The 13,726-nt window shown below is 46.2% G+C and overlaps 1 protein-coding gene across 1 annotated transcript in view; it reads right to left on the reverse strand.

Moving 5' to 3' along the window:
- Positions 1-1,167: 1,167 nt before the first annotated feature.
- Epb42 (erythrocyte membrane protein band 4.2) overlaps positions 1,168-13,726 on the reverse strand; it is a 34,316-nt gene continuing 21,757 nt past the window's right edge. The window contains exons 5-13 of the mRNA XM_041679076.1: positions 13,053-13,157; positions 11,439-11,616; positions 10,831-10,969; positions 10,437-10,540; positions 9,488-9,730; positions 8,249-8,548; positions 5,356-5,516; positions 3,883-4,016; positions 1,168-1,633 (exon numbers count right to left, since the gene is read on the reverse strand). Of these exons, the coding sequence (XP_041535010.1) occupies positions 1,471-1,633; positions 3,883-4,016; positions 5,356-5,516; positions 8,249-8,548; positions 9,488-9,730; positions 10,437-10,540; positions 10,831-10,969; positions 11,439-11,616; positions 13,053-13,157 (1,527 nt within the window). The 3' untranslated portion in view covers positions 1,168-1,470. The remainder of the gene's footprint in view (positions 1,634-3,882; positions 4,017-5,355; positions 5,517-8,248; positions 8,549-9,487; positions 9,731-10,436; positions 10,541-10,830; positions 10,970-11,438; positions 11,617-13,052; positions 13,158-13,726) is intronic.

Here is a 13,726-nt window from a genome sequence, read left to right on the forward strand (position 1 = left end):
TACCTTGCTTCCAACTACATTGTCATATAATTGTATGTTGTGTGCATTTAGAACAGGAATTCTCAACCTGTGGGCTCTAATCCCTTTGGGAGTCACATACCATATACCCTGCATATCAGATATTCACATTATGATTCATAACAGTACCAAAATGACAGTTATGAACTAGCAACAAAATACTTTTATGGTTGGAGGTCACCACAACATGAGCAGCTGTATTAAAGGGTCACAGCATTAGGAAGGCTGAGAGCCGCTGCACTAGAAGATCACATATTGGAAAGCAGGGTAAAGCTGCAGTGGGGTGTGGTGTGTAACCTGAATCAGGGTCCCCACATACCACAGGTCTCCACCACCTCTGAGTCCAGTGTTCCTCCTTCTGTGCCTATACCTCCCTGCCTGCTGTTGTGATTATTTCCAGGGTAATCAGCAATGACAGTTACTGAGGTTTTAGACTATTTGAACTTGGAATTGAGATTCTTTAAGTCAAATGAGCTTCAACCTACTTAAATGAGTTTTTGGTTTGTTGTTGTACTTTTAACAAGTGCTATGGAAGGCTAAAACTGAGAGGGTAAGTAAACTAATAAGACACAGTGAACAAAGACAAATCCAAACGTTCTACAAGTGTTCTTTAATTCTTCTTTTTTGTAGGGTGTCTTTTTCTATGTACTTAATTTTCATACTTATCTATTGGGCCAAGTCCATATTATTTCCATCAGACTTGAGCTGTGGGATATTTAATGGGTATAGAACTCATAAAAGACCTCACTATAGCTAAATTTAGATTATTCTTTTGGGTTGTATGCTATGTGTTTTAATAGTTCTATTTAGTCATATTTAGATCTTTCATGATAATGGCCAGGGATAGTATTAATCAATGTAATTTTAGAATTACCTAAAAATTCTATTTCTACCCGATATTGTAAACCAGAAATAGAGTGGTTTAAATATTAGGGTCTTTCGTTCCTGTAAGTTAATGGATACATTAATGAGCAACAAAACGATGTGAAACTTATGACCCTCCCTCCCCCAAATCTGAGTTACTCCAGAAAGGCACTCAAAACATCTGATTGCACTTTGAAAAGTTATCTGAGCCAGGTGGTGGTGGCACACGCCTTTAATCCCAGCCCTTGGGAAGCAGAGGCAGGTGAATCTCTGTGAGTTCAAGGCCAGCCTGGTCTACAGAGCAAGTGCCAGGACAGACAGGCCCCAAAGCTATAGAGAAACCCTGTTTCAAAAAACAAAAATAAACAAACAAAAAAAAAGAAAGAAAACTCATCTGAGAATCCTTTCAAAGCCTGTTTTGTCACTAATGCACAGCAATTTATTCTTAGACTGTTTCTGGCTGCCTTGGGTTGGCATAACAAAAATAGATTTTGGTTTCTGTGAGTCTAACTTGGTTTTTGGTGCCCATTTGTCTGACAGGCAGAGTTTCCCTCCAGAGCATGTCTAGCTTAGAAGGTAGTTTGGGGTTTAAACAGACACTTGGGGAGCCACCACCAGGACACTTCCGTAGCCTGTCAGGTTCTGGAACACGTCACAGTCTACTTCCACAGTGAGTCTCTGGAGCCCCAGATGCGTCGGTGTGAACTGGAACTGAGTACACAGGGAGCTCCCTGGCCACACGGAACCCAACCTGAAGGGAAAGTAGAGAAAGGTGTTAATTCTCTTCTAGGGTCATGGCTCACAGATTAAGAAATGGAATAAAGGGAGTGATGACCTCAGGGCAAGAGCTCACTCACCTAAACTTCCATCTTGTGAAAAGGAACTAAAAAAAAGCTTAGAGTTGGGTGTGGTGGGACACATCTTTAATCCCAGCTGGGGAAAGGCTGGGATTATCTCTTGAATTTGATGCCAGCCTGGTCTACAGAGCAAGTTCAAGGACAGCCAAGCTAAGGCAGTGAAGGACAGAAAGCTTGTCAAGAGGTTGAATAAGAGGGTCATGTTCCAGCCCCAGCAAGTTGCAGAACTCAGCTTCAGTCACATGGCTCTGACTTTAGAGTCAAGGATACAGGAAAGGGGTTATGGAATCTTTCTCCACAACTAGGGAATGCTACTGAGGCCAGGTGTGTGGCAGGGTGTCCCTGCATGGCAGACTAGAGAGGCCATTGTATGAAGCTGCGAAGCTGAAACCTGGATGGCTTTGGAGACCCCAAGATGTTGGAGAAGCCAGAGCCGCAATACCTACTGAGGAGAGCTGCTAACAGGGAGTGGAACCGGCTCAAGAGAAAGAAGTGTGTTGCTGTCAACAAAGCGGAACAGAATTGGAGATGTGAAGAGAGCTCTGACATCAGACATCAGCTGCAGAGTCTGGAGTTTGCCTGGCTGGTTTTCAGTCTTGTTTTGGTCCAGTATTTCCTCCCTATGCTTGCTTCCCTATGTCTTGGAATGATAACATATATCCTGTGCCAGTATATGTTGGAAATATGTGATCTGTTTTTTGATTTTGATTTTATAGGTGATCACAGTTAAGAGATTGCATGACTCTTGAAAGAGACTTTGAGCTTTGAACTTTTAAACATTATTAAGATTGTAATAGACTATGGGGACTTTTGGATATTTTGTATTATGAAAATTTTCCAAAGTTATGGGGGCCAGAGAGTGACATGTGGTGGTTTGGATGTAACTGGATCCCATAAACTCATAGAGTAGGGTACTACACAGAGGCTTCATTGAAGTAGGTGTGGCCTTGTTTGAGGAAGTGTGTCACTGTGGGCGTGGGCTTTGAGGTCACTTTCTTTTGCCTACTTAAGATGTAGAACTCTCAGTTGCTGCTCTAGCACCATGTCTGCTGGCACACCACCATACCCCACCATGATGATAATGGACTGAACTTCTGAAACTGTAAGCCACCCCAATTAAATGTTTTTCTTTAGAAGAGTTGCTATGGTCATGGTCTTTGCAGCAATAGAAACCCTAATTAAGGGAGACAGAGGTATTCGTTGCCTGTTATCATGGAGCAGTAGGAAGTGGTAGATGCGCACAATGGAGTATTATGTAGCTGAAGAAATAGACTTTACAAATAAATGAGAAGAACAATTAGACATAACAGCTATATAAGTTAACGAAGCAACAGGAGTCATTGTACATTGCTAAAGATCCATACACAAAAGGACATGGAGGGCGGTGAAAGTAATAGAAATGAAAGGAATTAAATCAAATTATATGTTGTGGTGGAGATTAGCAGAGTATAATTCTTTGTTACATTGAGAGACAGTATGTCTTATCTGTGTACTCTCTGGTACCAGATCCATCCTTCCTTCTTCACCAGTAATACTCAGGCTCTTTCTGAATATCAGGACAGGTAAGGTGGTGGGGGTTATGTGGTGCCCTCACAATCTCCAAAATATCCCCTCATTCTGTTGATTTGGTGGTTCTAGAATGAGATAGGCCATTTGGTAGCTTTAATTCAACTTCTAGGGATATTTGCTCTGTCTTCAGAGATATGGCAAAATGATAGATTATTGTTTTTAAGTTAGGGAGTTCAAACCAGTTGAGATCTTTCAGTGGGGTAAGAAGCTTACTCTTGTGGGGTCTTTGTACACTGTATGAAGATATATTGTTGTGATTGGTTTCATAAGGAGTTGAATAACCAACAGTTAAGCAGGACGTATAGGTGGGACTTCCAGGCAGAGAGAGAAAGTAGAAGATAATTGAGGCACAGATGAGATGCCAATGAGACATGGAGGGAGTTGGACATACAGAATGAAAGAAAGGTTAAAAGCCACATGAATAAAAGTAGGTTAATTTAATAATAAGAGCTAGTGAGACAAGTCTAAGATAATTAATTAACTAGCTTGTATAATAAATAAGAAGTCTTGGTGGTGTTGTTTGGGTCCTGGGGGCAGGACAGAAAAAGACTGGCTACCGCTTACAATCTCTTACCTATATCGCTTCTCTCTATGAATGAGTCCCCTTCCAAGGATGGAGATGATGCAGTTCTGCATGGGACAGTCTAAGGAGTTCTTCATACTGACTGTGACAGTCAGAGGCTGGTACTGTTCTGCTTTCTCTGGCATCTGTAGGAAGACACAACATGTGGAGAAAGGCCAAGGATGCAGAGCCACAGACATGCCTTCCTCTGCTGTGCATGCCCTCAAACCCCTCTCATCTCTGCCACCCTGAGCCAGCCAGCTCAGGAGGCTTCTTTGCTCTTCCTCCAATATTTCTGCAAGTGCACTCTCTAGTGCCACACCACACGTGGTTTCTGTGGCTCCTTTCTTTGTTTCGGAGTCTTGGAGACATTTGCATTGTCTTTGGAAGTCAGTTTAGACTGGTTCCTGTAGTGTCTGTCCCCCTATCCACTTCTCTAACCTCATTCGTCCTTGACTAAATAACACCCCTAGGACTCTTTTTGTTCCTGCTTTGTCAGTCTTTAATGACCTTCCCCAAATGTATAACTAAAAGTGAGCCCATTTTTCAAGATTCAGCATGAGTGTTATTTCTTTCATGAAGCTGTGCCCAAACCCAACAGTTGAAATCAAGTGTTTTTTCTTCCTACTCTTACACAGAAGACAAATGCTGTATCTACTTTATCTAATTAGAGCTTCTTGAAAGTGAAGACCAGGTCTTACTCACTTCAGCCTTGGTAGACTTGTAAAAAAGAAGGGCGATAACATTTTAGGACTGTGCTTTATGATATTGGGTATGTTGCTCTCCAGGAATCCGTTATCTGAGTCACAAGTACAGTTTCACCTCATGAACATTGTACTGCGATAAAGGGCACAAGGCAAAGCTTCCATTGTCCCGCCAACACTGTCAAAACAGTGCAGGGACTCACGGCTGTCAAGGTGTTAGGAATAAGTGATGGTTGAATGTTTGGCCCTACGCAGGACATTCATACCACCTGCTCTAAGGTTCAAAGGACCTTAAAGAAGAGGGGATGAAAGGAACGTAAGAGCTGAAAGCTAAGGAAATTGGCTGGGAAATGATATCTTCAGGACACAAGACAGCCATGTCAGACACGTCACAGCAGCTGCAGTCACCTGCATTGACATTGCACAAGAGTGGGCTTGCCAGCAGCCAATCATGGAGCTGGAAGAGGCTCATCAGACACTACCTATCCTGCTGAACTACTGGTTACTGATAGATTCTGCAGAAGGGACAGTCGTTTTCAGTTGTCTACCACCGGTGAGCCCACCAGGCACCAATGGATAGTTTGAAATACATGGCCACATAAATGGTCCTAGTTATAAATCAATGGGTCACAATACAAAAGCGTGAGACTGTGATGGACCCATCCCTAGTGACACACCTTCTCTAACAAGGCCACGCCTCCTAACCCTTCCCCTAACTTCTCCACCCAACAGTCAGGCTTGGCAGCAGCTAAGAGTAATTGAGTGAAGGAGGAGTGCCCACCTGGATGATAAGATTTGGTCTGCCAATGGCTACATCTTCCTGAGCAAAGCAGCTGAGGCTGGCGTGAGAGTGTGTTGCCAAGGCTGTGACTCTGATGAAGCTGTTCTCCGGTGGGTCTTGCTCAAAATTGGAGAAGGACAGGTTGGTGGATATTTTCAGCACTGCAACATACAACAGGCAAGTCAGTACAAAGCATGGAGTGCATGCATGCCAGAATCAAATCATAGTTCCACGAATGACAGAGGACTTAGGGTCTCACTGAGGTCAGAGCGATGCTGCATTCCCTACGGCTACCCCACACTTATCCAAGATCCCTGTCCCATGCCCATCTCTGCCAACGCTCCCAGCAGACTGCCTCACTGGGGTCGTAGAAAAGCTCCTGTGAAGTAGAACGAGCCATGGCATCGTGCCTAAAAATGGTGGCGTGACTTGTGTTATGCGGCACACTTTGACTGAAGTGCCATCTCAAAATTCACCACACAGTAGTTGCTGAAAAGATGCTTACAGGGTTCCTGCCCCTTCTCCCCTTCCCCTGCCTTTTTCACAGAAACATTACCAAATGGGACTCTCTCAAGCTCTAGTTCCCATTCTCAACCAGCAAACAGACCTCCCCCCAGGGGGTGTGCTATCCCCTTGTCCATGATGAGTCCTATGCTTTTTAAATATGTGTTCCACCATCATCCCCTGCTGATGAGCTGTATAACCTCAGGCAAATCATTTAACTTCTCTGTGTCTCAGTTTCCTCTGCTGACTAAGAATGATAAAGTTGTGAGAATAATGAGATTAAGCATATAATACGTTCATCACCATCTCTGGCAAATATTAAGTACTCAGTAAATTTTGAATTATAGTCATTCCGATTGGCTATTTGCCCAGAATCTGTGCTGTTATCTTTAACCCACCTCTCCCAATGTTTCAGCTTTTGTGCTATTTACCTCAGCATCTGAGCAGATCCATCTTCAAAACAAAGCAAAGAATCACACTGCCCCCTCTCTACCAGCTGTCCCTGGTGACTCTCCACTTAGTCTCTCCTATCCCCATCGTGCTTTAGGAAGAACTGCACTGTGTCACTTCTGAGTTCAATTCATCTGAACCCCTGGAAGCCAGCCTTCATCATTGTCTCTCAGCCAGGTCATTTTCCCAGCCCATGGTCTTCAACCTGGACGTCTCGTGACCTCTCTGCCAGCCTTGCTGAGTGTTCCTGTCCCCTCAGACTCAGAATTCTGTCTCCCTCATTCCATCCCTCCCCCTCGAAGTGTTCCACACCTTATGAGGTGCTGATGTAACGGCGGCTCTATCCTTACCCTCTCCTCTTACAGGCTGTCCTCCAGCTCTGGGTTTTGGGGCACTCCCTCTGTCCTAGGATTTCTATGCCTGCTCTCCAAAATGGACTAAATCTTGAACCCTGTGTTTAAGTTCTCTGATGCCTGCTGGCTGTCGGAATACTTGGATGTCTCAAGGGCTTTTAACAAAACATGCGATAACTCGATTCATCTCTCTCCCAAGAGTTGCATTTCTCCTCTCCTGGTGACTCACCCCAAACACAGGCAGACATCCGCATTCGCAAGTCCTATTTCTCCTACCCACTTGGTGTCTTATTTCTGAGTGCTGCCAGGTTAGCCTGGCTTTAGTTTCTGGATTTCAACTGCTACTAAGCCTCTTCCCACCCCACTTTTACCTACTGGTTCTCTATATTGGCTGCAGGTAAGAATCCTTTGTACTGCAGTTCCAAACCCAGGCCACACCCCAAGGCAATTAGCTCAGAGGCTGGCAACAAGGCTCAGCTTTAGGATTATACCCCAGGTGCTTCAGTGTGCAGCCAAGGTTAAAAAAACTGCTCGGCTGTGACCCCTCTATTCCGTGTTGCCAAAAGGTCCTTCTTTTTAAAATGGGTTTCTGATTACACTGATGCCACTGATGAAAACTTTTTACTAGCTCCCTGTTTCCTGGACAACAAAACTCAGGCTCCTGAGTGTGATGCACAGGATTGTTCACAATCCGAGTCATGACTAGCTCTTATGCTAACTCGTGCTAGGCTTAGTCAAGGCACCGTGATGGGAAGACTGGAGACCCAGGACAGGCAGAAGGCTGCTGCAGTCCTGCAGATGAGCTCTCTCCTTGCTCCTGAAGCTTGCCTGTGCAGAGAGATTGCTTTAGGAGTTGTTTGTTTGTTTGGTTTTTTGAGACAGGGTTTCTCTGTGGAATAGCCCTAGCTGTCCTGGAACTAGCTCTTGTAGACCAGACTGGCCTCGAACTCACAGAGATCCACCTGCCTCTGCCTTCTGAGTGCTGGGATTAATGGCATGTGCCACCACAGCCTGGATCTTCAGGAGTTTTGTAAATCCTGATTGTGTCTACTGTGAAGTTATTATTTTTCCCTATTTGCCTGGGGTGTAGCGCAGGCATAGAGCTTCCCCAGGTGACTCCAGTGTGTGACCAAATTTAAGAGTGACTTCAGGGAATCTTAACCCTAAAATGCATAGCATTTCTGAAAAATCCCTGTGCTGACCTCATTTCAGGCCAATTAAACAAGTATCTAAGGAAGGGAAGGAACCCTTGTACATCTTTCCTCTGTCTGGAATGTCTTGTGTGTTTTTCTGTCTGGCTTGTCTGTCATTCTTCAAAAGAGCCTGCTATGAATCATCTGGGAAGAGACTGCCCCAGGTGAGTGAGTTCTGCTGGCCTCCGCAAATCTCCTTGACGGAATGGGTTGGTTTACTTATCTGATTGGAATTGTGGGCCTCTCGCCTTTGTCAGGCCAAGTGACAATTACAAATGTGTTGAATGAATGAATGAGAGAGTGTGAGTACTAATGGGCTAAAAGCCATCTCTAGAGACCTGTGGGTGGAGCCCAAGATAAAACCAGGGGTGTGCAGGAGTCAGTGAGAGTTACCTTGGTTGGTTCTAAGCCTGAAGGACTGCTTCTGCCTCCAGAGATCAGTAGCAAAGATTCCATTGTAGTACACAGCCTGGGCCCTAATCACCAGGTGAACCTCCTTCTCCTGGTCGGTGGGGTTAATCAGGGTCACTGAGACTTGGCCATTCCCTCTCAAAGGGAGAGAGCTAGGTGTTTCCAAGAACAGGTACAGAGGGTCAGCAGGCTCAGGACTGGGAGGACGCATGCCTTTGTCTTTCCAGTGTTTCCTTCTTTCTTTCTGGACTCTTTCCAGGACCGCTTTTTCTTCAGGGGACCCTGAAGAATAGAAGAGACAAAACAGACTTCTAATCCAGCAGGTACAGATCTTTCTGGTAAATGTGTAGGATTAAAATTTTATATACCTCTTCTTCCCAGATACTAAGATCCTAAACGACTTTGCAAATGTCTCGGGCTTTGAATTTGCCTTTGCATAAGGAAAACAAGTCTTTCGACAAGTCAATGTTGTTGCTGGAGACATTTTTGCAAGAAATTGACTTTTCATGTGTGAAGGCACATAAGGACCTAAGGGACTTGGGGCAAAGGTGCCATAGGATATTCTTGAGTGAGGAGACAAGGACATTCATGTCTTAGAACGTTCATTCTCGGAACTGAAGTAGAAAAGGGACCTGTGATGGAGAGACCAGAGCCAGGGAGTTGCCATCCTATAGGCAGGAGGTAAGGAAGCCCCTTAATTAACAAGGTCGTGGGAAAGAGTGCAGAAGACAGAGTCAGGCAAGGACAGTGTTGTGAAGGGGAAGGCTCCAGGGAGTTACAGGCCTCCAGATTTGGACTGACAGACAAAAAAGGCTAATAGAGAGAAATAGTTGGGGAATCTTGGAAGGGAGGAAGAGAGGAGTAACATCCTCTCCGTAGGTCCTGAAAGTCTTCAGACAGGGATTAGCTCAGTTTAGTGCTTTGTTTCATAACAACAGTCTCTACTGGGGGTAATTTTCACACACACACACCCCAGAGGACATTTGAAAATAAATGAAGACAGTTTTGGCTATCAGAACTGGCTGGGATTAGGGACTGATATCTCATGAATAAAAGCCAAGAACACTGTCGTTCATCCAACACCTCAGCCTCCTACAGGGCAGAACCGACTGATCCAAACTGGCAGTTGCGTCAGCAAGGGCTGAAAAACCTCCTTTTATTTGATAGACTCTTTCTAGCCTGCATCTGTCTGAGTAGGCCCTTCCCTCTGCTGGTCAGTACCTTCAGGATACTTGTAGTTCTGGGTGACGTCTTCGCAGCGGTCACTGCCCACGACCTTGGTGCTGATGCTGTCACCCACGTTCTTTTTGCTGGACTGGGTCAGTTCCAGGGTCCCATCTTCACAGCTCTTCCAGACCACACACCTGGCATTTACCGCAGCAAAAAGATCTAATACCGCTGGATCCAGCTGCAGTTCCCCCTCCTTGACTGCCCTGACTGGGACCAGACTGCAGGATCCTAGGGCTGAGGGAGAGAAAGGCAGATGAGCAGAAAAACCACTGAGACCCCTGCTCCGTTTAGAGTTCATTGTGTCGTTCCTTTTCCCATACATTATTTTTTCTTTGTCCAGGATCAAGGTCAGAGGTAGGAAATAGACAGGCTTTCTGAGAAAGTATCACAGATGAACCAATTATACAGTGAAAATACTCTTAGGTCCTAACCTGTACCAGAGACTGGATAGAAAGGACTACAGAGGAACATAATTGGTGCACAGCCATAATACTAATTGGCTTTGAGCAGGCTGCCTTCTTGATTGCTTTCTACATGCCGGGCTCTGACCGTTTTGTTCCAGGGCAAGGAGGCGCCATTCTTTGGCTGCTTTGAAGTTTCCCTCTCTAGGCTTGTTCTTACTGTGTGGCCCCTTTCAATCATACACAGACAAATCTCACCCTGCCAGGCCCTACTCCAGAATACCCATAGCTATCTTAAGACCCTTTCCTCTTCATTGCCCATGGCTTGGAGTGGGCCTAGTGTTCATGCAGTCTGTGATGGGGTAGTGGACATCTTTACCCCCTTGATCCTGTTGGCATCATCTGGCCATCATCATGACTTGTCTTGCTTTAGAGGATGAAGACCCTCTTTGGACCACATGCTGATCCTAGATCCTGTTCAAGGGACCTTTTCAGTTCTTGCAGCCCTGGTTAGTCCTGGGCCCACCCTTGGGCTTTACCTCCAACTCCATTAGGAGCTCTTGGGTGCAGAATCTGCCATCCATCATAACCCTGGGACAAATCAGGTCTGTTCATCCAGCATTCTACAGAAGTTTGGAAGATCCTAAAAGTAGCAAAGACAAAACAACAACAAAAACTTCAAAAAAAAAAAAAGGGGCATATGGAAGAGAATCTAGAAACATGACTTTAGGGAGTCATTGCCATAGGGACAGGAGGGCACTGCATAGAAAGAAATATGATTCTCCTAGAAGGAGTACACCCCATCACTGACCCTCAGCATCCTATAAGAATCCTGAACCTATGCTCTGCTGTTAGCTCAGGGCTCTGCAAGCAAGCGGCTCCACATGGAACTTGGTTGGCACTTTGGAACCCTTTCTCCTTTAGGTTTCTCACCAGATACGGCCCATCTGTCCTTCTCCATTCTGGAGCCCCTCCTCATTGTAGTATTCATCCACCAGCAGGCTCCCACGGGTACCCTGGGCTGAAGGAAATGTGGTAACGACGCGTGCTGGGATTCCCAGGCAACGTAGCACTGCATGGAAGAGGCATAAACTATCAGGGACCGAGGGGCAGAAAAGTCCAAGGCTGGACAGGACCTGCCTTAAATGTCAGGTTGGACACTGTGGGACGAGGAGAAGTCCGAACCACATGGATGAAGGCTGGTAAATGGCACACAAATTACACAGCACAGGAATATAGAGCCGGCGGGGGTGGGGGGGGGGACACTCAGGAGCACCGAGGCTTGCTCTGTGAGGGACAGGTGAGGGTGTTTTGGGGGGAGAAAGTAAATTTGGAGCAGAGTTTGAAAATGAGCTCCGATTTGCTGAGGGAAAAGAGAAGACACAGCTGGTGGGGAAACAGGTAGGGGAAGGCTGTGGATAGGAGGCAGTGCCTGCTTTAGGAGCTGTCCTCCTCACATGGGAGGCCAAGGGACATCTCAAGATGCAGGCCAGACACTGCAGCAGCCCGGAAGACTGACCTGTGTGTTACCTGCCCTGTACCTGTGCAAGCAACCGCAGTGAACACCCAGGCCTGACTCTCATACACAGGTCGTCCTTGGCCAGTGAGCCACTGCCACAGTATGGGCACACTGCCCCGTCGCTTGTACAGTAAGGTCGCTTCCTGGGCAGCGTGGGTCTGTGAGATAGGCAGGACACTCTTCTTCCTGAGAGCATGCAGCTGTTGGGGCAGATGTGTGGTTGTTAGTGGGAGTCCTGGGGCTGGACGGCTTCCAGGAGCCAGCAAGGAGTGTTCATTGACTTGCCAAGCATGTGACTCAATCCGGGAGCCTGTCAAACCAGCATGCTGGAGGCTCCAGCCTATACCCTCACCCGTTTATAATCTCAGAGCCAGACCCAGGCCTAGTTGTCTTTCTCCAGCTTCAGCCACGAGGTAGAGCATGAGAGCTGGGTCTGCTGGTCCTCAGCTTCCTCTGCCCCAGTTCAATGCTGTTTGCTTGGGTCCTGGAGGCCATTATCTCAAGCCTCTTCCTTCTCCTAGAATAGACTTGACCCACATCCTGCCTTTCAGAAGAAGATTGAGAGATATGAGAGGAAACGGAGAATGTATTACTTCTCAGAGAGAATTTTTAAGGGTGTGGAGTACTGGATAGTTTTATGTTAATTTTGATATAAGCTAGGGTCATCTCAGAGAAGAGAACTCCAGTTAATAAAATGTCTCCATAAGATTTGACTGTAGGCAAGCCTGTAGGGCATGTTCTTTCTTTTTTTTTTAAACAAAAGATTTTTATTGATTATGTATATAGTGTTCTGTCGGCATGTATGCCTACAGGCCAGAAGAGGGTACCAGATCTCATTACAGATGGTTGTGAGCCACCATGTTGTTGCTGGAAATTGAACTCAGAGCCTCTGGAAGAATAGCCAGTGCTCTTAACCATTGAGACATCTCTCCAGCCGCCCACAGGGCATGTTCATAATCAGTGATTGATTGATGAAGGAGGGACCAGCCCATGGTGGGTGGTGCCATCCCTGGGCTGATGGTCCTGAGTTCTATAAGAAAGCAGACCATGCAAGCCATGTAAAGAGAACCCCTCCATGGCCTCTGCATCAGCTCCTGCCTCCATGTTCCTGTTCTCTGAGTTTCTGCCTTGGCTCGCCTCTGTGGACTGTAACTCGGGATATGTATGCCATAATAAAGCCTTTCCTCCCCAACTTACTTAGTCATTAGTCATAATGTCTCATAACAGCAATATTAGCCCTAACCAAGACATATGGGAAACACCAAGCCTCCTTTATGGTCTGCATATTCTTAGGATCACTTAGAAATAAAACAAGACCCTTAGATCACCATAGCAGCAAACCCTGAGAAGGACAGGGCACATCTTCCTTCCTAGGACTCTCCCTTCAGGGCGGGGCTAGGAGTGAGAGCAGTTGCACTGAAGCCAGGCCAGTCTCCCCCTCCTGACTTTTCTCTTTGGTGAACCTATCTCTCACTCTCTTGCCTTATCCTTCTCTTCTCTGAGGACTGTCTCCCACACCCTGGAAGAGGGGAACTATTTGTGCTCTGAGAGCTTCCAGAGCCACGAAGGTGAGCCCCTCCATTCGAGTATTCTAGTCCCATCTCCTCTCCCTCTGGTCCCCCAGCCTCATGCTCACCAAGGTGCCCACCACACAGGCCACATGTGCAGGCTGACTCCACTTCTCCACGTGCTTGTCCATGCTCAGCAAGTCCAGGCTGAGGTCCATGACATTGCTCTCAAACTGTAGGACAATGTGGGATGAGATGAAGGGTTCCCAGGCCAGGCATGATCTCACAGAAGAGTTCTGTTACCTTGTTCCTCTCCTAAACCTGGGTCTTAGGTTTCACTCACCTGCCTCAACATCCACTGTGGTGTTCTGGTTCTCCCGTCTTCTCCCTGGAACACCCAGTGTGTCCCCAACACCTGCTCTTTTGATCTATGACCTTAATTTCCTACTAGGGTGTGATCTCATAAAGATTGGTATTGGGCCATTTTATTTACTTATTTTTCTTGAAAGAGTGTCTAACTGTGTAGACCAAACTAACTTTGAATTCACAGAAGTCTGTCTGCCTATGCCTTCCAAGTGCTGGGATTTAAGGCATGTGCCACTATCAGTATTGTGTCATTTCAATTCATTGAATTTCATTGATTTCTACTGAGTAAATATTAATATTTGTACAGGCACTGTTATGGGAGGTCCTCCCACTCCTCCAGCCTATCGCCGCTGAGATACCAGCCCATTGGGGCGTGGTCTCTCTCCCTTTAAAAAAGCGGCCACTTCCTTCTCCTCTCTCTCTTCACTTCCTGCTC

Source organism: Microtus oregoni, unplaced genomic scaffold (genome assembly GCF_018167655.1).
Source record: "Microtus oregoni isolate MIOR12 unplaced genomic scaffold, Mior012 000031F_ref0000149, whole genome shotgun sequence".
In the NCBI taxonomy this organism is placed as follows: domain Eukaryota; kingdom Metazoa; phylum Chordata; class Mammalia; order Rodentia; family Cricetidae; genus Microtus; species Microtus oregoni.